The following is a 26,809-nucleotide window of genomic DNA, read 5'->3' as shown; positions in this document are numbered from 1 at the left end:
CGTCAACTGACATTGCTAATGGAGGAAAGGTCATTTAGCAGACAGGTGTCATTCATTCAGAGGTGAATTCCCAACATCAGCAATTTGGAGCTGTTAGCCAAGCCTCCACATGCAGCGCACGTCCTGAGCAACATCCAGTTCATGGACCAAAACGTGTGCCAACTTTATTGAGATCAGGTCGTATCAACCAGTAATTTAATTTACAGTAACAGACGGTGGAAAGTTCAGGAAAGAATGATATGCAGTTTATGACTGACTTGAATATAGTCCACCATTGATTGGGCTTTTTGTTTCACAAGTCATGCATTTGGCAAAACGGACAAAATTCAGCATGGTACATTTCAACTGACTGGATTTGGCAACTGTTAAAAAAGCCACTGAAAAGTTCAATAAACTTCAGAATAGCATCATGCAAATCTCTGGTTAAAAATTAAAGGCCCTAAACAGACACTTAAAATGGAAGGCATTACCACTCAAATCAGCAGTGAACAAAGTTCAAAGAGTCAAAGCTACTTCACAGTCTAGTAAATGTTGGAAACCTCTTTAAGTTACTCTAGACATTGGATTGATACTCATATTCATAAAGATTTTCAGTTGACTCTTTGCAAAGACCCGCCCGCCTCCCTTAGTTACTGTTGCTACGTCTGACAATATTATGCTTTCAGAGTGAAAAACGCATTGCGGAGCAAAGAGGAAACTGACAACGTGCTGACAGGCAAGACAGAGCAGGTTACTTTTGGTATGAAACAAAGTGTCAGCTTTCAAAATTGTAACATTTTTGAAGAAATTCAAACAATACATACCATTTTGTGGCTGTTTAATGTCATGACAGATCACTGTAGCACCACAAGAAAACATGAACTGATCATTTTTTTGTCTTTACTAGTTATAATACGAAATAAACATGAATGAACATCAGAAAACTCAACCGTGACAAAAGGCTTTAATACACATTGTTATTCAAATACAAATCCACAGACATTAATCTAGCCTCCTGTCTGGTTGGTCTGTTGGACAAAAAGGCAGATTCACCGTTTTGATTGGTCAGAACATCTGTCAATCAAACTCTTGGCAAAGAGTCAAATTTTGTGCATTTTTTTTCTTGCTTTCCCCACTCAAGAGTTAAATATTACCCATGCTTGCAGTCTCAGAAAAGGGTGCAAAACTGTTACTGAGCCTGCACCCTTTTGAAAATTTTAATATGCATACTAGAACTGTGCAAAAAATCTGATTATCATACACATCTTGTCAATAATGCCAGTTCTGTGATTAGTCGTATATCTCTATCACATGCTGTCAGATGGAGTGGCATTTACCACACAGAGTCGTAGAGCAGCCCCAGCTATAGCTTTGTACTTTTGATGAAAAAGCCAACTTTTGTGTGCATGCCAGTTCCTGAACAGTTTGCAAATTATTAAACTAGAGTCAAACTAGTCAAAAGTTTAGACACTGTTAGGTAACTGAATTTATGCTTCTTAAAAGACCATCTCATCAAAATGTTTATACTTAAGTGCTTGAAATTAGTATTGTAGATAAAAAAAAAATGCGCCTGTGTGGCTTTTTTTATAAATCATGTTATTCTTGAGTGGATAGGGATGAAAAATCTCACTTGGTTGCAGGCTGCTTACATTGGACAGAGCCAGTGTTTATTGCCAGATACTTTTGTTGAATGTGTGTGTAAATCTGTCCTGTCCTCTCCTCCAGCGGTGGTAAAGAGTGCGAGGGAGATCTTCAGTACTATCCCTTCAGGATGACTCCTTATTTGATGAAGGTTCAGGATACGGAGCACTCTGAAGATCAGTTCTGCTGCCTCCTGCTGGCCGAGAGAGTGCACTCCGGCTACGAAGGTCAGTTTTCTTTACAGTCTTCTGTGTGTAGACTGTATCTTTTCCATGTATTTTTAAATGAGGCTGCTTTTATACACTACCATTTAAAATTAGCTCACCAAGGCTGCTGCATTTGATCAAAAATACAGTAAAAGCAATAATATATGACAATTTGCTGCTTAAGAAACATTTCTTATTATCAGGGCTGAAATTATCAGCTACTTAATATTTTTATGGAAATTGTGATGCAGAACAAAATTTATCTGAAATAAAAAATCTTTTGTAGTAATATAAATGTCTTTACTGTTACTGTTACTTTTGATCATTTTTATGCATCCTTGCAAAAAGTTTTAAACAGTTGTGTATAATCAAATAAATACAGTTTTATCCAAATAGCTGCCTATGTTTTGTTTCTAACTTGTCATATAGTTAAATACTTTTCAAAAGGGTGCAGCATTTTAGCTACTTGCAATTATTTAGCTTTGAGTTTGACATGTTACAGTTTTAAAGTAGCTTCTTGAGCACTTGTACATACAGAAAAGTACTTTTCTATGTAAAATACTGTGTCAAAAACTTTATTATGTTCATTCCTCAGCTCCAAGGATCCCCACTGACAAACGAGTTTTCACCACAACGCACACACCCAGCTGTGTGTTTCAGGATGTGGATGAGAGGTGAGAGTCCTAATGCTTCATTGTTGACGAACATGATGATTAGCGTGTAACTTAAGAACTTGGTGTTTTACGCAACAGCTGTACCTCCACACCTGCCTTTTTCCGTTTCTCAAAATCATGCATATTTAAGCCAGTGACAGTTGTTGTCAGACTGATCAGAATTGTTATGTGATTGTTTTTCTGTAGGGCCGTTCCATTACTAGGATACCTGCCACAGGATTTGATTGGCACACCTGTCCTGCTGCACCTGCATCCCAGCGATCGACCAATCATGCTCGGCATCCACAGGAAAAGTGAGTCAAGCTGTTCTTGATTGCAAAACTTAGTATTTTATAGCAAAGAGACAGTCTATTTAGTTCATTAAAGATGATGTTTAACATTTTTATGGGAAGGAGCTTAAAGAGACCTATACGCCAATTGCTTTAGGACAAATTGAGATGGGTATATTTTCTAAATATTAAAATGGTTTTTAAATATCCTATTGGTGAATAAAATCTTTTTTATTGTCCCATCAGTCTTGCAGTATGCTGGCCAGCCGTTTGACCACTCGATCCGCTTCTGTGCTCGTAATGGAGAGTACATTACCATAGACACCAGCTGGTCCAGTTTCGTCAATCCCTGGAGCCGCAAAGTTTCCTTCGTCATCGGCAGACACAAAGTTCGCATGTGAGTGCATAAGATTAATAAGGAAATGTGCCTGAGGAAAAAAGTAATTGCTCATTTTCATCATTTTTTGACAGCAAGATTTTTTCTCTTCTGCTTACCCAGCAAAAGAAATATATTTGCTGTTTAAAATAAATGCTTTCTATTTGAATATATTTTAAAATGTAATTTATTCCCGTGATCAAACTAAAATTTTCAGCATCATTACTCCAGTCATCAGTGTCGCATGATCCTTAAGAATTTGCTGTTCAAGAAACATTTTTTTTTATTATTATTATCAATATTTCAATCAGTTGATTACATTTTTTCAGGATTCTTTGATGAATAGAAAGATCCAAAGATCAGCACTTATCTGAAATAAAAAGCTTTTGTAACCTTACACACTATACCATTTAAAATCTTATCTAGTCTGTATACATTTTTTTTGTTGGTGTTGGGAAAGAAATCATAGAAATGAATACTTTCATTTAGCAAGGAAGCTTTAAATTGATCAAAAGTGATGATAAAGACATTTATAATGTTGCAAAAGTTTTCTATTTCAGATAAATTCTGTTCTTCTAAACTTTCTATTCATCAAAGAAACCTGAAAACATTCTGCTCAGCTGTTTTTGAGATGATGATAATAATAATAATGAATGTTTTTTGAGCAGCAAATCAGCATATTAGAATGATTTCTGAAGGATCATGTGACTGGAGTAATCATGCTAAAAATTCAGCTTTGAAATCAAAGGAATAAATTACATTTTAAAATATATTCTAATAGAAAACAGTTACTTTAGATAGTAAAACTATTTCAAAATGTTACTGTTTTTGCTGGACTTTGGATCAAATAAATGCAGGCCTGGTGAGCAGAAGAGACTTCTTTAAAAACATTAAAAATCTGATTAAAAAAAAAAAAAAATCAAATAGAAAACACTTATTTTAAATTATAGTAATACTGTTTGTACTATATTATTGATCAAATAAATGTAGGCTTGGTGATCATAAGAGACATCTTTGGATGGTGGTATAACTGTAATTTTGTCCATTCTACCAGGGGTCCAGTCAATGAAGATGTGTTTGCAGCTCCGGCGGCAGCTGAGGGCAAATCTATAGACTCAGACATCCAGGAAATCACTGAGCAAATTCACAGACTCCTGCTACAGGTGCGGAAACTAAATCACAATGGGAAGAACCAGATTATTGGAACTGGATTTACACAAAAAGGGCTTAACATTCATATCAGAGATTCATGAAAGATAGACAGGCTGTCATTTAGTTTATGTTACCCATTTTTTTCTGAGTGACCATTTACAAAGTTGGCAAGTTTATGATGCCTAGTGTTTTAAAATCTCTTGGTGTTGTGAACTCCATCCTTTAGGATAAGAAATATGAAAGTCATTGGTGAAAACATGTTTTTGTGTGTTGCAGCCGGTGCACAACAACGGTTCAAGTGGCTATGGGAGTCTAGGCAGTAATGATCACCTGCTGAGTGTGGCGTCATCTAGTGAAAGTAACGGTAATGGAACACGCCAGCGACAAGAGGAAGAGGATGGCAGGAGAGCCAAACCGGTGAGTCACATGATGATTTCTAGATCAGTGGTTCTCAGCCTTTTGTAAGTCAGATGCTTCACGGTCACATTTTTTATTCATGCATTGAGGCTCCGAGGGATTTATTTGTCTTGGTATGTGTGTGTGTTTTCTCAGAGGAGCTTTCAGGAGATCTGCAAAGGTGTTCACATGCAGAAAAACCAGGAGCAGCAGTCCAAGAAGAGCCCTACTAGTATGTAGCAATATCCTCCACCATCTGTGCAACCTCATCTGTCATCAAAGTCTGTGTTTTTGTGTGTGACTCAGGCTCCATGATATGGAGAGAGATTATATTAACATATTATGAATGTGATTTGAACTGTGATATTAGAACAGTTAATATTTGTGGTTGTCACTAATAGGATAAGGAACAAAAACACCTCAAATCTGATTAAAAAAACATTTGTTTCCTCTGCTGTAAAAGAATAAGAATTTTCAGTTAACCCAAAAATGAGTAAACAACATCCAACATTAATTTGCAAATGCAGAATTTTAGTAATAATATAATATAAAACGTGACCGTGGACCACAAAACCAGTCGTAAGTTGTACGGCTATATTTGTAGCAATAACCAGTAATGCATTTTAAGGGCAATTTTCTCAATATTGATTTTATTTTTATTTTTTATTTTTTTTCACCCTCAGATTCCAGATTTTTCAATAGTTGTATCTCAGCCAAATATTGTCCTGTCCTAACAAACTATACATCAATGAAAAGCTTACTTATTCATATGATGTATAAATCTCAATTTTAAAAAATTGACCCTTATGACTGGTTTTGTGGTCCAGGGTCACATATAATATAATATAATATAATATAATATAATATAATATAATATAATATAATAAACATGATATAACATAACATAACATAACATAACATAATGTAATATAATAATTCATATCATTTAAACACACTACTGTGGGGTCATTATATTTTTGGTTTGGTTTTGTTTTGTTTAAAAAAAAAAAAAAGAATACATTTATGTTTATTAAATTAATTTTATAAAATAAATATTTATTTTATTGTATATATTTTTTGTTATTTTATTAAGGATGAAATATAATATAATAAAATTATAATATAATATAATATAATAAAATTATAATAAACATGATATAATAATATAATATAATCATTTATATCATTTAAACACTACTGTGGGGTCATTATGTTTTGTTTTGTTTAAAAAAAAAAGAATACATTTATATTTATTTTATTAATTTATTTTTTTTAAATAAATATTTATTCATATATATATATATATATATATATATATATATATATATATATATATATATATTTGTTATTTTATTAAGGATGAATTAAACTGATGAAAAGAGACCGTAATCATTTATACAAAAATTTATTGTAAAAAAATTATAATCTCACAAAAGATTTATTTCAAATAAATGCTGTTCTTTAGAACTTTCTGTTTATCAAAAAATCCTGAAAAGAAATTGTTTCCACAAAAATATTACACAGCACAACATTTTCAGTTTTCAACACTAATAATGAATAAATAATAAGATTTTTTTTTTCCTTGAACACCAGATCAGCATATAAAATAATTTCTGATTGTTCTTTGTTTTCCATGTTACAATCCCAATTTATTGTTGTATTTATTATTTTGTATTTTGTACAAATGTGCATCCCTTCTAAAAGCTCTTTTTCTCTCTGCAGAGTTTCAGCAGAAAAGTCCAGTGGTTCGACCCAAAGATTCTGCGCATCCCGTAAACTGGAAAGAGTCTCCTGAGGAGCAACATGCTGCTGTGCAAGAGGAGCTGGCCTTCAAAGACCAAACCGTCTACTCTTATCAGCAAATTAGTTGCCTGGACAGCGTAATCAGGTACAAAGACGCAAAGTCACGTCACAGCGAAAACTGATGGTGCATGGACCGAGACTGTCTCGACTCACTTAGCCAAATGTAATGCACTTATTGATCCTGTGATGCAAAGAGAATATGGGAAACTGAATTAAGCATGCTATGAAGAAGAATGAACTTGTTTTCGTGAGTCGGCAGAGGACATTAGGTTTGCAGGATGTGGAATCTCATTAGCACTCTTTCACAGCAGAATAATTGTTCTACGTGTTTAGCCTAAAGACTAAAATGATTAAAAAAAATTACATCCTGCTCAATTTTAATGCATTTCACTTGTTTTATATACAGTAGTTAAAAATTCCCTTATGAAATATTTACTGCAAACATACTGAGATTTTCACTGAATGAGTTCAAAGAGATTAAAGACGAAGTAATGGGATCTCAACACGTGTTTTGTACAAATGATTATAAGGACATAATGGGACAAAACAATGTAATAAAGACGAAACAAAGCAGATCAAAGGGCTTTTATGTTACAGTTAGCCTGGTTTGTAAACCTCGTTTCCATTAATGATGTCTTCCTCTTTCCATCAGGTATCTGGAGAGCTGTAACGTGCCCATTACAGTGAAGAGAAAGTGCCAATCCTCCTCAAACACAACATCCTCAAACTCAGATGAAGACAAGCAGAGAGCTGTTGAGAGCTCCATGCAAGTTTCTGAAGGTACTAAAAAAAAATCCACTTTCCAAGATTATTTTTTATAATTGAGCAGGTTCCCAAATTTAAAAATCCAGAGATACATTTTAACAATAACTTATAAAATTTTTAAAACTTTAAAAAACATCTATCATAAAGAATATTTCACCAAAAAATGGAAAAGAAATATATACATTTTCAAATATTATTTAAATTTTTATTTTATTATTATTTAATAAATATTTTATATTGATTATTATAAAAAATATTGTATACTATATATTATGTATATATTTTATCTTTTTATATAAAAATGTTAATATCTGACTGTCACACATTCTTAAACACTTTTGTTGTATAATTTTCACAATAATATATAAAACATTTAAAACTTTTAAAACAAATCTATCATAAAGAATATTTCACGCAAAAATGGAAAAAAATTACATTTTTATTTTGAAAATATTAATTTATTTGATTTTTATTTTATTACTATTTAATCAGATTTAAATAGAAATAGAAATATTGTATTCTATATATTATATAATTATATAGTATGTATATATTTTCTGTCTTTTTGTAAAAATGTGCTTTTTAATTTTGTAGTAATATCTGAATTTTATACTGCTATAATGTTATTCTATGACCATATAAACATATAAAACCTTTACAACTTTTTTTATTGTAAAGAATATTTCACCCAAAAACGGAATATATATATATATATATATATATATATATATAAATTTTCCAAATTTAAATTTGATTGCTATTTTATTATTTAATTTTTTTTTTTTTCAATATTTTATATATTTTATATATATATATATATATATATATATATATATAAATATAAATATTTTTCTCTTTTTTATAAAAATGTTTTTTAATGCTTTTTTAAATGCTTTTTAATTTTGCAGTAACATCTGAATTTCATACTGCTGTAATGTTATTCCATGACCATTAGAAATTCTTGAACACGCTTTTGCTGCATAATTTTTCCAATAACATATAAAACCTACAACTTTTAAAACAAATCTATTATAAAGAATATTTTACCCAAAAATGGAAAAATTTTTTTTTTTTTTTATTTTCAAATATAAAGTTGATGTTTGTTTTATTATTATTGAATCAATTTTTAATTTTCAATATTGTATTCTATATATTATATTCTATATATATTTTTCTCTTTTTTTATAAAAATGTTTGCTTTTTAATAGTGCAGTAATATCTGAGTTTTATACTGCTGTAATGTTATTCCATGACCATTAAAAATTCTTAAACACGCTTTTTTTGCATAATTTTCAACACTTTGAATGTATCATCCATGACAATTTCAATCAAGCTTCATTTGGTTATCCAGCTAGATAAAATCACTCTGGTGATATATTTAAATGAGCAGAATTTGCAGTTTTGCTATGTTCACACAAGTCCAAATGCTCAGTTTTGCAAAGCATTAAAACACATTTACATGAAAAACAGACATAAAATGAATATATAATGTGGTATTTGCTTATCAGGCCATCTTGAGTGTTAATCCCTGTAAATGCGTCAGTTCTCAAGCCTTCTGTTTATTCTGTGTTTTCTCTGTGTTCAGAGGCAGGCCGCCTAAAGGACCAACCAGGTCTCTCATCATTAGATGTCTCTAAGAAGCCTCCAGGCTCTGGTGTAGTGAGTCCATCTCTGACTCCACTTCCGCTGCCCAGTAAACCTGAAAGTGTGGTGTCCATCACCAGCCAGTGCAGCTACAGCAGCACCATTGTACACGTAGGAGACAAAAAAGGTAAGAAGATTTATTTTGTGTATCTGTATGCCTGTCTGTCTGGCTTGTCTGTCTGTCTTTCTCTACTGCCTATCTGTTCTTAAAAATAATGTATCTGTCTCAAAACCTAGTGAGCTGTTTTAATGTCTGCTGCCTACATATGAAATTACAAAAATATATATATAGCACAATTAGACAAAACTGCATTTAATTTAATTGAGTTTTATTTGCAAGATATAAAAGTATCTGTACTTTAAATAAATAAATTAAATTAATTATTAAATAATTATTAAATTATTCATTTGTAATAAAAAATATTATTTTTTTCTAATATTTTTGTTGTAATAAAATATGTAATTAATAATGATGATGAGAATATATAATAAATATTAAATAATAGTCATATAAATTATTGTTAATAATAAAATTGTATAATTAATAAACAACACATTTAAAATTATAATAAAATAAATTTTCATAAAAGCATTTTCATGTTATGGATATTACAAATCTATACTATTTTGTTTACATCAAGTTATATTTATTTTAATATTTGCTAAAAAATTCTAAACATAAATATATATAGCACAATTAGACAAAACGTAATTTAATTGCATTTCTTTGCAAAAATGAAAGTACTGTACTTAAAATAATATTTTATCATAAAAATATTAATTGTTTCTAATAATGTTTTTTATAAATAATGATGATGATAATGTATAATGAATTTAAAGTAATAGTAATCATAAATGATTGTAACTTTATTGTTTCAAATTATTTTTTGACAATAAAATTGTATAATTGATAAACAACAAATTTAAAATGATAATATAAATTACAATTATACGTAAATTTGCAAATACTGATAAGCATTTTCATGTTATGAATATTACAAATCTATACTATTTTGTTTACATCAATAAAAAACAGACCCACCATAAATAATATTTCACCCAGAAATAAAAATAAAACATTTAAACATTTAATTTTTATATTCTATTATATTATATTCTATATGTATTTCTAGATTAATTTTTTTATAAAAACTTTTGACATTTAATTTTTTGTATTCCATATATTATATTATATTATAATCTATATTCTATATAATTTTTTAATTAATAAGCAACTGATTTAAAATGATAGTATAAATTAAAATGATATATAATAAATTTGCATATACTGATTAACATTTTTATGTTATGAATGTTACAAATCTATACTATTTTGTTTACATCAAAAAAAAAAAAAAAAGCATGAACAATTTATAGTTATTTTAATATTTGCTATAAAATAGCATTTAACAGTATTCATTGTTAAATTATTAGTGTCTTCAAAGATTAACACTGAGTGTTAGATGACTGCAATTATCTTAATGGTAATCTAATTGGAGAATTGAGCATCCAAAATTCAATATGCGGTTAGAGATGATAAAAAGCTATCTTTGCAGCTCACAAGGTTTTGGATAGTTTATCTGTATTAGAGCTGTATGTGTGCTTTCTGTTCCTTGGTAAAACACCTTTTTTGTTTTAGTCGTATCCTCAACAAGACACATCTCTCCAAAGCAAGAGTTCTCTTCCAAACTTCAAAGTTAGTAAAATCTTCCCATGACATAGGGACAAAAAATTTGATTGCCAAGCCTTTTGATTGAGTTGATGAGTAAAATAAAGGTGCAAATCACACTGGCAGGGCTTCAATGTATGCACTGTACTTGCATTTTCCCATGGTTCCCATCCCAACATGCATGAGATAAACGTGAGAAGTCCTGGATGCAGCCCGATAACAAGTGCTGGTCATGCCACCTGTGTTTTGTTAAATATCTCGTGTTGTTCTTTGCAGAGATCATTGAAGACGTCCCCAGCGCTGAAGGCACTGAAGGTCAGGGTCTCGCTGTTCCTCCGGCCGCGGTTTCGCCGCACAATCAGGAGCGAGAGGCTTACAAGAAACTGGGTCTCACCAAGCAGGTTCTGGCGGCACATACCCAGAAGGAAGAGCAGGCTTTCCTCAGTCGATTCAGAGAGCTGCGAGGTGTGCACGCTTTCAAAGCCGACTGCTCCCTCTATCTGGAGAGACAGAAAGGACAAGCTGCATCTGAGGGTAAGGAGGGATTTGAGTCCAAACCTCTATTTTAAAAACTGCATAGCACTGTGTTTTTTTCCAGTGTTTTCAGTGTCTCTGAGAGGCTCGATTTACAGTAAATGCTGTTCCACACAAATTTATCTCGGCGTACTGTATGTGCCGAGTTTATAATGTGTTGTTGGGAGAACAGCATGTGCCTACAATCATCCCAAATGCAATTAAAATAGCTCATAAATTGATAATATAAATACAAAAAAATAAAGGCAAACAATAGATATTAGTATTGCAAATTTACAGCTATTCTGTAAATTAATTTTTCTTTAATACTTTTAGTATTAAAGAAAAATTTTTACAAAAGTATATTACAAAAGTAAAATAATTTACATATAAATTATTTTTGTTTGATATTTTATTTAATAATAATAATAATAATGATATTCTTTTCATGACCATACTACTACTACTACTACTAATAATAATAATAATAATAATAATAATAAACAAAAGCAACAACACTCTTTTTAGAGGTCAATATTACAAAAATAAAATAAATGTGTAAATAAAAATATTAAACAAAATAAATTATTTTACTTTTATAATATTTCCTGTGACAAAAATATAATTCTTAATATAAAAAATAAAATATAAAAAATATAAAATGTATAAAATATAAATAATAATAATTAGTAGTAGTAGTAGTAGTAGAATTATTATTAAAAATATGAAACAAAATTGCACCTTTACTTTTGTAATATTTCCTGTAAAAATAGATTTCTTAGTATAAAAAATAATTATTTTGTTTATAAAAATAAACAAAGCAAGAAATTATTTTCATTTTATTTTCATTTATTTTACTTCTTTAATATTTACTGTAAAAATATAATCATCATAATAATAATAATTTCTTACTATTATTATTGACATGGTTATTATTAGTAGTAGTAGTAGTAGTATATTTTTTACAGCAAATATTACAAAAGTAAAATATATGTGCAAATAATTTCTTATTTTAATATTTTTTATTATTTAATAGTAGCACTTCTACTAATAATTGTAATATATGAATATTTTATAATAATCAGTGAATATTATTATTATTATTTTAAAAAATCAAACAAAACAAGAAATTATTTGTGTTTTGTATATAAATTTTATATTTTCATTATTTATTTTACTTTTGTAATATTTCCTGTAAAAATATAATAATAATAATTTATTATTACTGTCACGGTTATCATTAGTAGTAGTAGTAGTAGTAGTAGTGGTATTATTATTATTATTATTAAACAAAACAAGAAATTATTTGCATTTTATTTTATTTGTATTGTTTATTTTACTTTTATAATATTTTCTGTGTCATTTTTGTAATGAATATTATTATTCTAATATTAGTTAATATTATGTTACTTGTATTATATTTATTATTTTACAGTGATATTATTATAAAATAACATAAAATAGCCTAACTTTTTTTATTATTATTATTGTAAATATCCAACACAATTGCATCAAAGTAGTCCTTGCATGATTTAAGTTGATAATTGTTTCTTTTCTTTCTCTGCAGCTGCTCCGGCTGCTCGTTCTTGTAAGCAGGGTGGCACCGGTGCCCATGAGGCCACTGGAACCCGCCGGACGCAACAAGAAGACCAAGTCCAAGCGGATCAAGCCTAACGAGTCATCTGACAGCACTCCTTCAGGTCGTAGACCTCCACCTAGACCTCAGCTGCAGGGCCTCAACCAGACCTCCTGGTCTCCCTCGGACACTTCCCAATCCACCTTCCCCATCGCCTATCCGGCTGTGATGCCCGCATACCCGCTGCAGATGTACCCGGGAGCCGGCGGCATGCAGCCCACGGTAGATGCTCCGCTGTCAGGCTTCGGGGAGAATCAGTGCACCCAGGATCCACGCATCCCCATGCAGCCCATCCAGACGCCATATTCGGCTCCTCTGGTAACGCCCATGGTGGCACTGGTACTGCCTAACTACATGTTCCCGCAGATGGGCGGCGCTCCACGGCAGCCGTTCTACCCTAAGATGGGAAGCTTCCCAGCACAGCCTACCTTTCAACCTCAACCTAGTTTTGCCGCACAGGCACCATTCCCTCCCCAGTCCACATTCACTATACAGACTCAGTTCACTCCCCAGAACCCCTTTACCTCACAGACTCCATTCCCACCACAGCCGTTTCCGTTCGCGTGTCCCGAGGATCCCCCAAAACCGGCCGAGCCTGAGCTGAGGGAGGAGCCTTCACGAAGCCCCACCCCTCACTCCGTAGGTGGAGGCGGGCCGCCGTCCCCGCCTTTGTTCCAGTCGCGCTGCAGCTCGCCTTTGCAGCTCAACCTGCTGCAGTTAGAGGAGACTCAACGCTCTGCTGAGAGACAGGAGAGCACGGCGCCATCTGTTGTACCACAAACGAACTGTAACAGTAGTGTGGAGAAGGCAGGATGTGCAACCGTGCAAGCTAAAACTGACAAGAGTGTGCCACAGGTTGGGAATCTTTCATTCTTTCTTGATTTACAAGTGTCATATTACAATCAATCATATTACAGTGCATTTTTGACCATTGCGCCCTTTTTAAATACTTCTCACTTCTCATTTTTTTCATTTTGTCTAAAAGTATTTAAACAACACACACAAAATAGAAAAATTCAAATGCAAAACTTTGTATTGACCAACAGGTGGCAGTATTCCCCTTTTTAATCAAGACGGTCCGAATGTAAGAGTTGCATCTTGGTGCAGTCGCATTAGACTTTCAGCATGCCAAATTGTAGCATGATTATTATTGCAAAAGTAATATCTGTATTTGAAAATGTATAGTAAATAATAATAATAATAATAATAATAATAAATACATCTAAAAATGTTATACCAAACATCCAGCTGTTTTTTTTTTTTTTTTGCAAAAGTAATATCTGAATTTAAAAAATATATATATGTTAATAATAATAATAATAATTAATGCAAAAATGTTATACCAAACATGCAGCTGATATTTATTGCAAAAGTAATATCAGTTTTTGTTTTAAGAATTATAATAAATAATAATAATAAATTTGAAAATGTTATACCAAACATGCAGCTGATTTTTATTGCAAAAGTAATATCTGTATTTTTTTTAATAATTAGTAATAATAATAATAATAATAATAATAATAAATGTGAAAATGTTATGCCAAATATGCAGCTGATTTTTATTGCAAAAGTAATGCATTCATTTTTAAAGGATTATTTAATTATTTAGGATCCCCTGACAAGAAATTGTCACACTTGCTTCTGTATTTGTTGTTGTTGTTGTTGTTGTTGTTGTTGTTGTTGTTGTTGTTATTATTATTATTATTATTATTATTATTATTATTATTAAATCTGAAAATAATAGTAATAACATATTCTAGAAATTAAATAAAATATTAGTAGTAGTAGTAATAATGGTAATAATAAAAGTAATAATAATAATTATTATTATTATTATTATTATTATTATTATTATTATTATTATAAATTATAATACCATCTTCTTCACTTTTCCAATGCTACAAACAGTGCTGCTTAGAATTCAGCATTCTTCACGTTAGGTTTTTAAGCATGTAATATTATTTAGGATTCCCTGACATTATGTGATGTTATGTATTTTATAAATAAATCAATAATATATTAAAAATATTACCTTCACTTTCTTATAATGCTACACCTTAAAAGTTTATATTCTTTATGTTGAACCAGGATGTCGTTCTTGGATGTTTTGAAATTTCTAGAGATAGAAATGAACACTTAAACAACTGTGCAGTTGTTTAGAATACTGAAAAGTTGCCATGGGGCTTACATGTGAATTTAAAGCATTTAGCAGATTCAGAGTGATTTAGATGCTTTTTTTTAACATTGTGGTTTGGTATTGGAAATCAGTATTCGTTACTTATATAATAATATAACAAAATAAATGAATGTTTTTTTATGTTCTATATTTTTGTTATTTTTAGGAGGAAGTGTCACCTGTCGACGGTCAGCACAGCGATGCGTTCTCATCATCTAGTGACCTGCTGGACATTCTCCCGGAGGATTCGCGCTCCGGCACCGGCTCTGCTACCTCCGGCTCCATGGGCTCCGGGTCTAACGGTTGTGGAACCTCTGCGAGCGGCGGGTCTGCCAGCAGAACTGGTGAGTTTAAATCAAATTAATGAAAAGTGATTCGAAATGAAGAAAATTTTACTGTATTTTTGATCAAATAAATGCAGCTTTGAGCATAGAAGACTTCTGTAAAAATACAGTATTATATTTTGACATCCTTAAGCACATCAGAGCAGTTCAGAAAGAGGAAGAACCTCATATTCTAAACCCACAATAAACAACATCTACCAGAAATGTTTTTCACACTTCCTTAAATGATGTTGTATTCTGTTATGCTTTCCATTATAAAACTGTGCTGATCAAATGGCCCGCTTCATCATACTTTCTGCTCTTGTTTTAAACTTCCTCAGGAAGCAGCAACAACAGCAGTAACTACTTCGGCAGTGTGGATTCCTCCCAGAAATCCCATAAGGCCAAGGGGCAAGGCTCTGGTTCGGGCTCTGGGGCGCTGGCGCTGGATGGGAGTGAGACCCTGATCAAGTATGTACTGCAGGACCCACTGTGGCTGCTCATGGCTAACGTGGACGAAGATGTTATGATGTCTTACCAGTTACCATCTCGGTGAGTGGGCAGAGAGAACAGAAATAGACCGCCCCCCCCACTCTACCACTAGTAATGCCCGCTTACCAGTAACCAAACAGGCCCCGCCCCCTTCCTTCCTTTCATCTTTAGAGCGTTAGTCATGTCAGTTGTAAACCACAATCTATACTCTGTTTAACTACTTCTTCTTCAATATTTGTGAAGATTTCTCAGTTAGGCTCATGAATGTGCATGCAACATTTCAAAAGGACCCAAAACACAAAATTTGTACAGTTTTTAAACACACCAGGAGGTTAATGAAATGCCCATTAGGGGGCGCTATATACATGTGTTTGTGTAAACTGCTCTAATGTGTGTGTGTGTATGTTTGCATTTTCTTCAGTTTTGCCCTTCGAAATTATTGACAAACCAGTTAAACCACATTCAGTTTCAGGGGAAAATTGGTTAATAGGTTTTAAAGAGGTCATGAACTCCCTTTTTTTAAATTATTTTCTACTGTTCTTATAATGCTATCAAGCTTTTTATATATTAAAATTTTTAAAAACTTTGAATTTAAAAGTAATAGGCAATTTTCTGTTTTCTGTTTCCTGTTTCTGACAGCATGCATTCCTCATAGATGGACGCTGCTGTGATTAAGGTCAAAACACATAAATACTCAGTACATAAACAATCTGTAATAACAGATAAAGCAATAGTGACCACGTAATAAAAACACTACTCGTTACTCACACTTGTGTGTTGCGACATTACTAATATAGTCAGTACAGTGTTTTCTGTTAGTTTTAATCTTTTTGAAAATCCCACGTCGAATTGTTCCTTGTTTGTAAGCGAATTTGCGGTAAAATGAAGTGAACAAATAACCAAGTTCTTTCTGACACAATCTGGAACTTCTTTCAAAATAAAGTTCATCCACTCTTTCCTAATGTTGGGATCAGAAGGAAGGCAGGAAGACTGCAGGAAGACTGTTTTTCCACAACTTGGCACTGCACAGCCATCTTTATTATTTGGTTTCTGCATACACCTACATTTGCCTCTCTCGTTATTTACACTACATGCGCAAATCGGTGGGCGTGGCTAAGTAGGCAGTGATGTCAAATCGGAGGGCATGGCTAAACAGGCAGTGATGTAGTAGCAGGCGTTGATCTTCTTCTGCAAAGGCGGTGTTTAGACACACTATTGCATCATAGAGTGGCACATTCCACAAGCTGTCATTTTGACAGACTGACTTCAATATAAGCTGTTTTTATAGTGCAATAACCTCTTATATGTCAAAAGATCAAGGTAATTTTGGTTTCTCGGTTCATGACTCCTTTAATCTTGTATTTTGACCAGATTTGCACCATGTAAATAACCATGGATGCTGGCTTGACGTTACATTACAAATATCTTTTCCCTTTTGCAGTGACATCCAGAAGGTTCTGAGGGAAGATAGGGAGAAGTTGCGGCAGATGCAGAAAAGTCAGCCGCGATTTACGGAAGACCAGAAGAGAGAGCTGGCAGAGGTGCATCCCTGGATGAGAAGAGGTGGGCTGCCCAAAGCCATCGACGTCAAGGTCTGTATACACTGATATTTTATCTGATGTGTATCGATGTCAGTTTTTAATGAAATAAACGTAAAAAACTGTGGCCCTATTTTGATGCATAAAAACATTACCATTTAAATATTTGTGGTCTGTAAGATTTGTTTTTTTTGACAGTCTCTTATGCTTATCAAGGCCACATAGAGGCCATGTAATTTTATTGTATATATATATATATATATATATATATATATAAAAGCCCCATCTCAAATAAATGTTGTTTTAAGAGTTTTGTTTTATAGAGAAAAAAAAAAGAATATATATATATATGTATATGTAAATCAAAACAATAAGTGTAATACTGCTTTAAATTATTGTTGTTTTTCAAAAAAAAAAAAAAAAAAGGGAAAAAATTTCTGATTTAATTCAATTGCATTTTTGTTTTTGTTTTTCTGAGCAAAATCATACATTTTTCCCAAATTTACAGAAGACACCCACTAAAATGTCATTCAGTGTAACAATCTTGGCAGGCATATTTACAACAAAAATCAATTTATGACACATTAAAATATGATTTTCACCCCAATACAAATTAGTTGTAATTCTAAATTTTTAAAATTTGTCACTATCCTAGGTTTTTTTACTCTTTAAACGCATTAAAATGTAATATGCTCCCGTATTCTTTTATATACTTTAATATGTACAAGTCAGAATAAGCATATTGTTTGACTTTTTACATAAATATTGTGTTACACTGAATGACAGTGTTATTTCGACCAAATTTTGACAACTTAATTTAACATTTAATGTGCTTTCTATCGACATAAAATCACTTTTGTAAATTTCTTTTGATGTGGACATTTTAACGTCTTTGACCCATATACATATAAACATATATACACAGTACACACATATTATGTAAACACAAACTTTTACTTTGGATGCGAGTAATCATGATTAATCAGTTTGACTGCACTAATATCTATCTATATATATAGTCTTTGGTCAAAAAGTGTGGTCAAAACTTTGACCACATTTCACTATCTAGTATATTCCAAATGTATAAAATCGAGCCTTACGTTTTTAATTGTATAATAGGGTTTTTTTTTTAGCTTGCAAACTCCATGTAGACTGATAACATTGTTTATCTGCAGGCATGTGTTGGCTGTGAAGAGAGCAGTGAAACCCTGACAGAGGAGGATCCACCAGATCTGCACATGGGAGAAACAGAAAGCAGTGATGTCACAGCGCCTCTGGCCAATAGCAGCAAAGACTCTACACACTCAGAAACACATGGCTGTCCGGGTCCTATCACCTAAACTGAACCCCTCTGTCCACCTGGAACACTACAGACCATGTCTGACCAGACAAAGCGGACATTTAAGCATCGAACAAATGCTTCTGCCGTGGCCTCAGACTTTCATGAAGACTCGTTCTGTTGCTCGTTTGTGTGAATGTGTTGGAGTGAATGTGTACAGATGTGTAAATACAAGAATGAGTGGGAGAATGAATTATTTCCAGACAGTCTAAACTGTCTCTAAAGCCAGACTCTGTGCTGTTCAATGACCATTACTGTTAGATTTCAACGTTATGGAATAATAATTCCTTTTCAGTGTTTCCCTGACAGTTTTTCTCTTAACGTGGGTATACACATACTAATTTATTTCTTCTTTAGAATTTTTTAAAGAAACTATTTTATATGTATTTTTTTCTTCTAAATAGGCGTATAGGCTCTTGAAACAGTTCTTCTGGTGTTTAATAGGTGTCTTGTTGGATATGTGTCTGATATCCTTTTAAATTCACAATTTAACACTGAGGACTTGTAGTTTATGAGCTAAAGTATTATTTATTAAACTAGGACAGATGGGGCGTGCTCTGCAGAATTGGCACAAACCACGATAACTTGGTCACGTCATTTTGCTTTAGCACTTGCAGCTTATTTGATCAGACAGTGAATGTGTTGACAGCTTAATGCAATTCTTTACTTGCATTAGTAGCATTAGGTGAATTTATGTGAAAAGTATTTCAAGCTAAACCGTTTAGGTGCTGTTGTCTTGTTCAGACTGGCTGTCTGATGGTCTGTTGCAATGTAGAACCTCAGTGTTAAATTTTTCCTCTTTTATAAGCCCTAGATTGAATCTACACAGACAGAAGTCTCGATATCGCCCACTGTCTCTACCTAAACCTGTGAAAACCTGCTGTACGACCACAATTACCATAAATCCACAGCACAAAGCACCTTATTAGGGGCATGTGGGCAGAATGAGATGTCAGTATCAGGTTCAAAAGTATGTGTTTTTAAAATAGCTAAAACACTAATGTGGAGGTCAACTTGACGTTAAGTTTTTAATGTTGAGAAAACGTTTAGCCAACGTTGTGAAAAAAATGTGCTTGCATTCTGTCACTTTCAAACTCGTCAATATACAATGTTTCTTCATGCTGAAGTGAATTTAAATTAAAGTCTATTTTTTAGAAATTTCTCCTGTTTGTGTATTTCTTATTATATTTCAGACAAAACTGATGTGAGGTTATATAAAGTGAACCACTTTTTGGTAAATCATTCAGATCACCATTAAAATGCCTATGCATTTTAAAATAAATGTGCATTTCTTCTTTCACTTTTGTTGCATTTAATGCAAAAAATAAATGTGTTAGAATCAAACAGAGATTACTTGCAGTGTACCACTACATTTTCCAACATGTTTGCATGTATTTTGATCATGATTTATATGAAATTGGAATTAAAACTGGAATAAAAAGCCCTGATCATGTAGCTTTTTACACCAGCTATGTACAAATAGTCACATGAAATAATCTTGTATTTTATTTAAAGTCGACTGTCAAACCCCTCTGTCTGTAAAGTCTATAAAGCATATTTTGTTGGAACATACTGCTTTTTAAATAAAGTGTATATAAAATTCTATACAATTAAATTTAGATAAACTGCTTTTTACTAGGCAACACAGAAAGTTCTCCAATGAATGTTTTTATTTTATTATATATATATATATATATATATATGTGTGTGTGTGTACTTTAAAATTTTTAGATCTTGCCATGAAAATAGCCGTAGTTGTATAGCCTTAAAATAAAGTTGACCGTATATATACAATGCTGTTCAAAAGTTTAGGATCAGTAAGATTTTTAATGTTTTTTTAGAGAATATGCTCATCAAGGCTGCATTTACTTGATCAAAAATACAGGGAAAAAACAGTAATATTATGAAATATTATTACAGTTTAAAATAATGATTTTCTATTTTAATATGTAAAATAGGAATTTTAAAATATAATTTATTCCTGTGATGCAAAGCTAAATTTTCACTAGTCTTGTGTCACATTATCCTTTAGATTTATATATATATATATATATATATACATACATATATATATGTATATATATATATATATATATGTATATATATATGTGTGTGTGTGTGTGTGTGTGTGTGTGTGTGTGTATATATATATATTGGAATCTTATTCTTTTCTCAGGATTCTTTGATGAATAAAAAGTTAAAGAGAACACCATTTAATCAAAACAGAAATCTTTCTAACAATATAAGTCTTTGCTATCAATTTTATTCACATCCTTGGTGAATAAAAGTATTATTATTATTATTATTATTATTTATTTATGTTTTTTGTTTTGTTTTGTTTTGTTTTTCAAAAAAAAAAGAGAGAGAATTAAGATGTACTGACCACAAATGTTTAACTGGTATTTTTTTTATTATTAAAAAGATTTCTATTTTAAAATAAATCATGTTCTTTTAACTTTTTATTTATTAAGAATACAGAAAAGTATCCAACTAATAAGCAGCACCGCTGTTTTCAACACTGACAATAAATCAGCACAACAGAATGATTTCTGAAGGATCCTGTGACACTAAAGACTGAAGACTGTGAAGATGCTGAAAATTCAGCTTGCATCACTGGAATAAATTACTTTTTAAAATGTATTCACATACATTGAAATAATATTTTACAATATTACATTTTTTTCTGGATTTTTTAACAAATAAATTGATTTTTTATTAAAAAATGTAAATCGGAGAACTTTTATTTCTGTCTATAAAATATCCATTTTTAGTATTTTGTTGTGCTGATAATTAGACGTCCTTTCAGTCCGACCCAGTCCTGCACAAACGGACCGTTGGAACAGCGGGGCCCTTTCTGCGCCATATGTTCAAAGTCAGACGACCGTTACAGCAGTTTTTTATTATTATACAGGGCACATCCGACGCACAACTTCCCTTCATGTGATGTGATTCTACTCACCGCGCGGCCAGACAGGGGTTTGTACCTCTACACACATGAAAGGCGCGCTAGTTCCTCTCTTTCACACCTGCACCAATTTGAGGACAAGGTGTGAATGGTTTCTTCAGGCCTCCTACCAGGACAACAACCTTTAGACGCCGAAAATCCGGCCCCGATCCGATGAAAGCAGTGGTAATACAACCTGTCAACAGTCTGCGAACAGTATATGTGGATTTAAAAGAGTTAATACGTATTTACATCAAACGCGCTCTGGTTGTGGAAAACCAATTATTTATATAAACTAAGACATTGAACCGTAAAACTTCTGGTTATCTGTTTAGACTTCCCAGACTAGTAGGATATTCTTTAATCAGAAATCATTCAGTGGCTTTTTGACGGTTAGTTGCGATAACCGTCAACTGTTTTAAGACATTTAAAAATGAACCTCCAAATGGTTTTGTGCAACGGCTCTGGTTTTGTGGTAAGGTTGTGATATGCTAATTTCCGAAGTGCAATACCAATGTTACTGACGTTGCTTTTTGGTCGACGTCTGATTTGAACAGAAACCGGCGAAGGAACCTCAGGTTAACGTGACCTAAAACCGAAGGAAAGCGACTTTGCAAGTGTCTGTTTAACAAACTCTGAGTAACTTTTGTTAGTCTTTATCGTGCGCTATTTATATACAAGTAATCTTACCTTTTGGTGGTTACTCCGTTTTACTCAACCGAGATATACTTTGCGATGTAGATGCATGTTTTTGTATATTTTATGAAAAGTTATTTAGGCTTCGTTTGACCACGTCAGCCCACCCCCTCGAAAAGTCATTTAAATTAACAATTTTTAATGGACATTTCTATAGTAAGTATCTTTTTTTTCAGGCTGAAAAGTCGTTACAGAAGGCTATCGATCTGTCAAACGTAATGGAAATCACAGGCGAAGTTGACGGATTTACATGCCCATTAATGTTATTTCCAGGTTTTATGGTCTGGCCCGTACAAAATACTATTAGTTAGCTAATTATATATAATTTTACGTTTTGGTGGTTACTCCAACGTAGGAGTAGGCTAGGCCTATATACGTTTTTGTAAGTTTTAAGGAAAGTTATTTAGACTTCATTTGACGACCTCAGCCCCCTGGAAAAGACATTGAAATTAACTTAATTTTTCATGGACATTTCTATAGTTCTCAGGCTGAAAAGTCGTACCGATATTAATCGGTCAAGCGTACGAGAATTCATGAGAGAAGTTGACGGACTTATTAATATTGACTGCAGGTATTATAGTCTGTCCCGTACAAAAATACTTGTAGTTTTTGCCAAAATGTCATCACTAAATAAATCTACAGATATGTATTTTTGCTTTACCTATTTTTGATGACAGACTTGACCAGTAACACGTAGTCTACAGCAGACATGATCTTCAGCACCACACGACGCCTATTGTGTCAGTCGTATTGTCTGCGTTGGTGGTTAACCGTCTTATTAGGCGTTACGTTTTACACGTCTGAGAGGCCAAAACACCCAAAGCGGACATTCACACTTTCAGAAATAATAGAGGTGTGATAAAGCATGTTGCATACTCCGGTTATTTCATCAAAGCAATTGCAGCTGCCTAAAAACGGCATAACATCTGCTCTTTGTAAATTCTACGAAATCGCGTTAGCGTAAAGCTTAAAAGGTAACAAAACATGAAACTCCTTATAGTGATGAAGTCAAAATGTTTTATTAAAATCACATATAAAACACATTAAATGTCCATTTCGTCTGACATTAACATTTTTTTCAAAATTACTTCATCGTAATCATAACATACATCTTTTTTTAAATGCCACAGATCTATATCTACAGCCACGACATTGAAATATTTACATCCTAGCCTACAATAATTAGAGATGGGAAAACACTCCCTAGAAATATTATTTATCCTTACAGTGTTGTTTTAACTTAGCTTATACAAAAACAATTAAATAAAAATACGAACTTTTGTGTGAAACTGGATTGAAATGCACACTGTTGCACCAAGAAGAGCTTCTGAGGGGTATCCACAGGTCGATGACAAATGACAAGAAAACGTTTGCAGCTGCCCTATTCCTATGTAGAACTGTCCATGGTCTTATCATAAAGGTGCTCCTGGACTATTGCATGTTTTAATAGCTCTAAACTAAGAATATACTGTTCGTAAATCAACTGGGATCTCCAGAAGCATCTACCAAGGTCTCCACATGGACTTGGAGAGATACATGGTTGGCACGCTTGGTGCTTGTTCCCTGGCGTCCGCCGAGATTCGGCTGTGCTCCGTATCCGTGTCATCCAGGTCAGAGCAAAGGTCGTCACTGGAGGTTGTGGAGGGGGCCGGGGACAAGGCTGAGGAGCCGCTACTGGCCACGCTCCTGCCTCCGGGCGACAACGCGGCGTACGTCGCCTCGCCAGGCCAAGTGCCACAATTGCTAGAGTCTGACATGAGATCTGACAGGATGTCCTGAAAGCGATCCTCGTCGTTCAGAGGCATGCACTCCAGGAGGTGGTTCAGCAGGTCGGCGGCGATGGTCGCGTCGATTCCCGGACAGCTTGACACGAAGGTGTGCACCTCATGCATGCACTGGATGTAGCCCGCGGCGAACCGCTCGTTAGCTTCGCGGTTCACACTGTCAGCTTCTGCGGAGGAGAAAAGCGGGGTGACGTCACGACCTAAATACAGTCGACTCGGGGTGTGTGTTTTTTTTTTTAATGCAGGCCTGTGTGAAACTTGTTAACAGCTCTTCTTACCCTTCGCTTTGTTTTGCAGGATACTTTCCACGCGTTTCACGGTCATTTCCAACACCTCAGCATTCTCCATTTTTATCTGCGCCTAAAAAATGAAATAAATACCGACGTTAAGACTCTCTTTTGCGCTGTATGTTAGTGCTGGATACAGAGGCTTTGAGAAGATCTAAATAAACTTACATCCGGGTCAGCTAGCAGTAGCCTCAGCTCCTGTAAACTTTCATTGATGCGGGCGCGTCTCTTTTTCTCCACCAGCGGTTTCCTCGTCTGAAGAGGGAGAGAGAAATGCGTTTAACTCGTGGAAAACGTCGATAAACTTTTGCTTGTGTGATTAAAAAGACGTGCTGCGTACCTTTCTGTCTTTTATGCCGTAATAGTCCTCCTCGTGTCTGTTGCTGCGGGACGCAGGGGCCATATTGCTGCAGTTTAGAGACCGCTGAGAGGACGTCTGAATGGGGGGCAGATGGTCGGCGGGTTCAGTTCGAGACAAAAGTCTGTGCTAACAAGCACTACATATACTGTGCAAAGTGGGCGATTGAAGGGGGACATTTATGAGGGCTGATTTACATGTGAATGGACCGACTGGTAACCAATCAACAGCCTTGCCTTTGTCTGGGCACTGTAAACCAACCCGCCCTGTGAACCTGTAGATGGACCAGACACAGTTTAGTGAATAAAATTCAGCTATACTGAGTACCTACACTACTATCTTTCCTACCAGTCAAAACTTTTTGAACAGTAAGATTTGTAATGTTTTTTTAAAGAGGTCTCTTCTGCTCACCAAGCCTGTATTTATTTGATCCACAATACAGCAAAAGCAGAAATATTGTAAAATATTTTTCCTGTTTAAAATAACTGCGCTCTGTTTGAATATATTTTAAAATTTAATTTATTCCTGTGATCAAAGATACAATTTGGCATCATTACTCCAGTCTTCAATGTCACATGATCTTTCAGAAATCATTCTAATATGCCGTTCAAGAAACATTTATTATTATCAATATTTAAACAGCTGAGTACGTTTTTTTCCGGATTCTTTAATGAATAGAAAAATCCAATGATCAGCATTTATCTGAAATAATAAGCTTTTGTAACATTATATTTTTAGAAATCTATAACATTTCTAGAATTAATAGAAATTAATACTTTCATTCAGCAGGGGTGCTATAAATTGATCAAAAGTGATGATGAGGACGTTTATAAGGTTACAAAAGATTTCTATCTCAGACAATTGCTTGAAACATGAAAAGAAAACCTGAAAAATATGTACTCGGCTGTTTTCAACATAATAATAATAATTTTTTTCTGAGCAGCAAATCATAATATTAGAATGATTTCTGGAGGAATGATGATTTCTGGAGTAATGATGCTAAAAATTCACAGGAATAAATTACATTTTAAAATATATTCAAACAGAAAACAGCTATTTAGTTAATAGATATTATAGTTATTCAGCTCAATTTTCTTCAAATTAATTTCACTGCAGGTTTTTGCTTGAAACCAACTGATTAATACTTAAAAATAGAGAGTTCAAAACTAAGAAGACAACAAGGAAACTTCATTCATATCAGTGGTATTTATTATTAATAAAGCAAATTAAAGTAATTTGTACAAGCAAGTTATTCTCTCAAGAAACTTCATCTGTCACCTATTTTGAGACTGACAGATGTTAGCGATATAAACTCCAATTGATTGTCTGAACCCACGATTTTACCAAGAGGATAAAAATCAGATCGTCTAAATAAATGGAAAAGACATAATCTGAATAGCTAGAAGCTATGCATTGCATAATAGTATAATGTTTCCCCCCCAATATGACAATCACAGAACGTTTTTCTCTTGAACGGAACTTAAGTGCGCCCTCTACTGGAATTCAGTTCACACGCACGGCTTCTTTTCCATTAGTCCGGGGTTGATCCAATTTCTGCGGCGCGTCCTACTTTACCAGTGTGCGGATGTGGGACATCATCAGTGATTTATTATGTGGCCATCTATGAAGGTACATGTGAATGTAATGCTCAACGTGAAAAGGAACGCATATTTGAAATTTAACATCCATGCACTGAAAAACAAATTGCACATTTAAGTCAAAAATCATATTTACATTCATAATATGTACAAAGGCTGTTACGTCAGATAATGATTCGCACTGTTTCAGTTTATAAAAGAAAGTAAATGAGTTACATTTGCATTATTACATTTATTAAATATATTTTATATTACATTTGATATATTGGTTGCCATGTAGCCTATACAGTTTTGTCTATTTTATTTATTAAGTAAAAAAGTAAAGTCTCAGTAGAATCCCTTTAAATGTTACTAAATCACTCTTTTAAATCAATAATCCCACAGTGATATGATAAAACACGAAATTCAAAATGATTTTGTTTCATAACCTGAAAATACTTGATTATAGTTCATTTGCACAGTTTGTAGATTACAATTTATAAATTGTAACCTGCATCAGAGCCATAAAAAGCATTAATCAGTCTCAAGTTATTTATTGACTTCCGGCAGTC

The 26,809-nt window shown here is 33.1% G+C and overlaps 2 protein-coding genes across 2 annotated transcripts in view; one reads left to right on the top strand and one right to left on the bottom strand.

Moving 5' to 3' along the window:
* The window catches only part of per2 (period circadian clock 2), a 41,293-nt gene extending 21,540 nt beyond the window's left edge, over positions 1–19,753 (top strand). The window contains 17 exon segments of the mRNA XM_051126626.1: positions 1,705–1,847; positions 2,422–2,500; positions 2,687–2,793; positions 3,016–3,166; positions 4,200–4,308; positions 4,574–4,714; positions 4,850–4,925; positions 6,416–6,581; positions 7,149–7,276; positions 8,847–9,032; positions 10,851–11,108; positions 12,655–12,718; positions 12,720–13,578; positions 15,066–15,243; positions 15,564–15,774; positions 17,156–17,306; positions 18,428–19,753. Of these exon segments, the coding sequence (XP_050982583.1) occupies positions 1,705–1,847; positions 2,422–2,500; positions 2,687–2,793; positions 3,016–3,166; positions 4,200–4,308; positions 4,574–4,714; positions 4,850–4,925; positions 6,416–6,581; positions 7,149–7,276; positions 8,847–9,032; positions 10,851–11,108; positions 12,655–12,718; positions 12,720–13,578; positions 15,066–15,243; positions 15,564–15,774; positions 17,156–17,306; positions 18,428–18,592 (3,172 nt within the window). The 3' untranslated portion in view covers positions 18,593–19,753.
* A 3,481-nt stretch (positions 19,754–23,234) lies between these two features.
* Positions 23,235–24,871, bottom strand: hes6 (hes family bHLH transcription factor 6). The gene is made up of 4 exons (XM_051130048.1): positions 24,643–24,871; positions 24,471–24,557; positions 24,294–24,375; positions 23,235–24,182 (listed from the first exon to the last, which is right to left on the bottom strand). Exons 1-4 carry the CDS (start codon positions 24,703–24,705, stop codon positions 23,734–23,736), a joined length of 681 nt encoding a protein of 226 aa, XP_050986005.1. The 5' UTR covers positions 24,706–24,871; the 3' UTR covers positions 23,235–23,733.
* Between the last annotated feature and the right edge of the window lie 1,938 nt (positions 24,872–26,809).

This window comes from Labeo rohita, chromosome 2, assembly GCF_022985175.1.
Source record: "Labeo rohita strain BAU-BD-2019 chromosome 2, IGBB_LRoh.1.0, whole genome shotgun sequence".
Taxonomy (NCBI): domain Eukaryota; kingdom Metazoa; phylum Chordata; class Actinopteri; order Cypriniformes; family Cyprinidae; genus Labeo; species Labeo rohita.
This window is presented reverse-complemented; position numbering and strand designations above follow the sequence as displayed.

Excerpts from the sequence above, each read along its gene's own strand:
- hes6 (XM_051130048.1), bottom strand. The coding sequence starts at position 24,705 with ATGGCCCCTGCGTCCCGCAGCAACAGACACGAGGAGGACTATTACGGC. Across the intron at positions 24,376-24,470 it reads TACTGCTAGCTGACCCGGAT|GCGCAGATAAAAATGGAGAA; the intron begins GTAAGTTTATTT and ends TTCATTTTTTAG. Across the intron at positions 24,183-24,293 it reads CCTGCAAAACAAAGCGAAGG|AAGCTGACAGTGTGAACCGC; the intron begins GTAAGAAGAGCT and ends TCTCCTCCGCAG.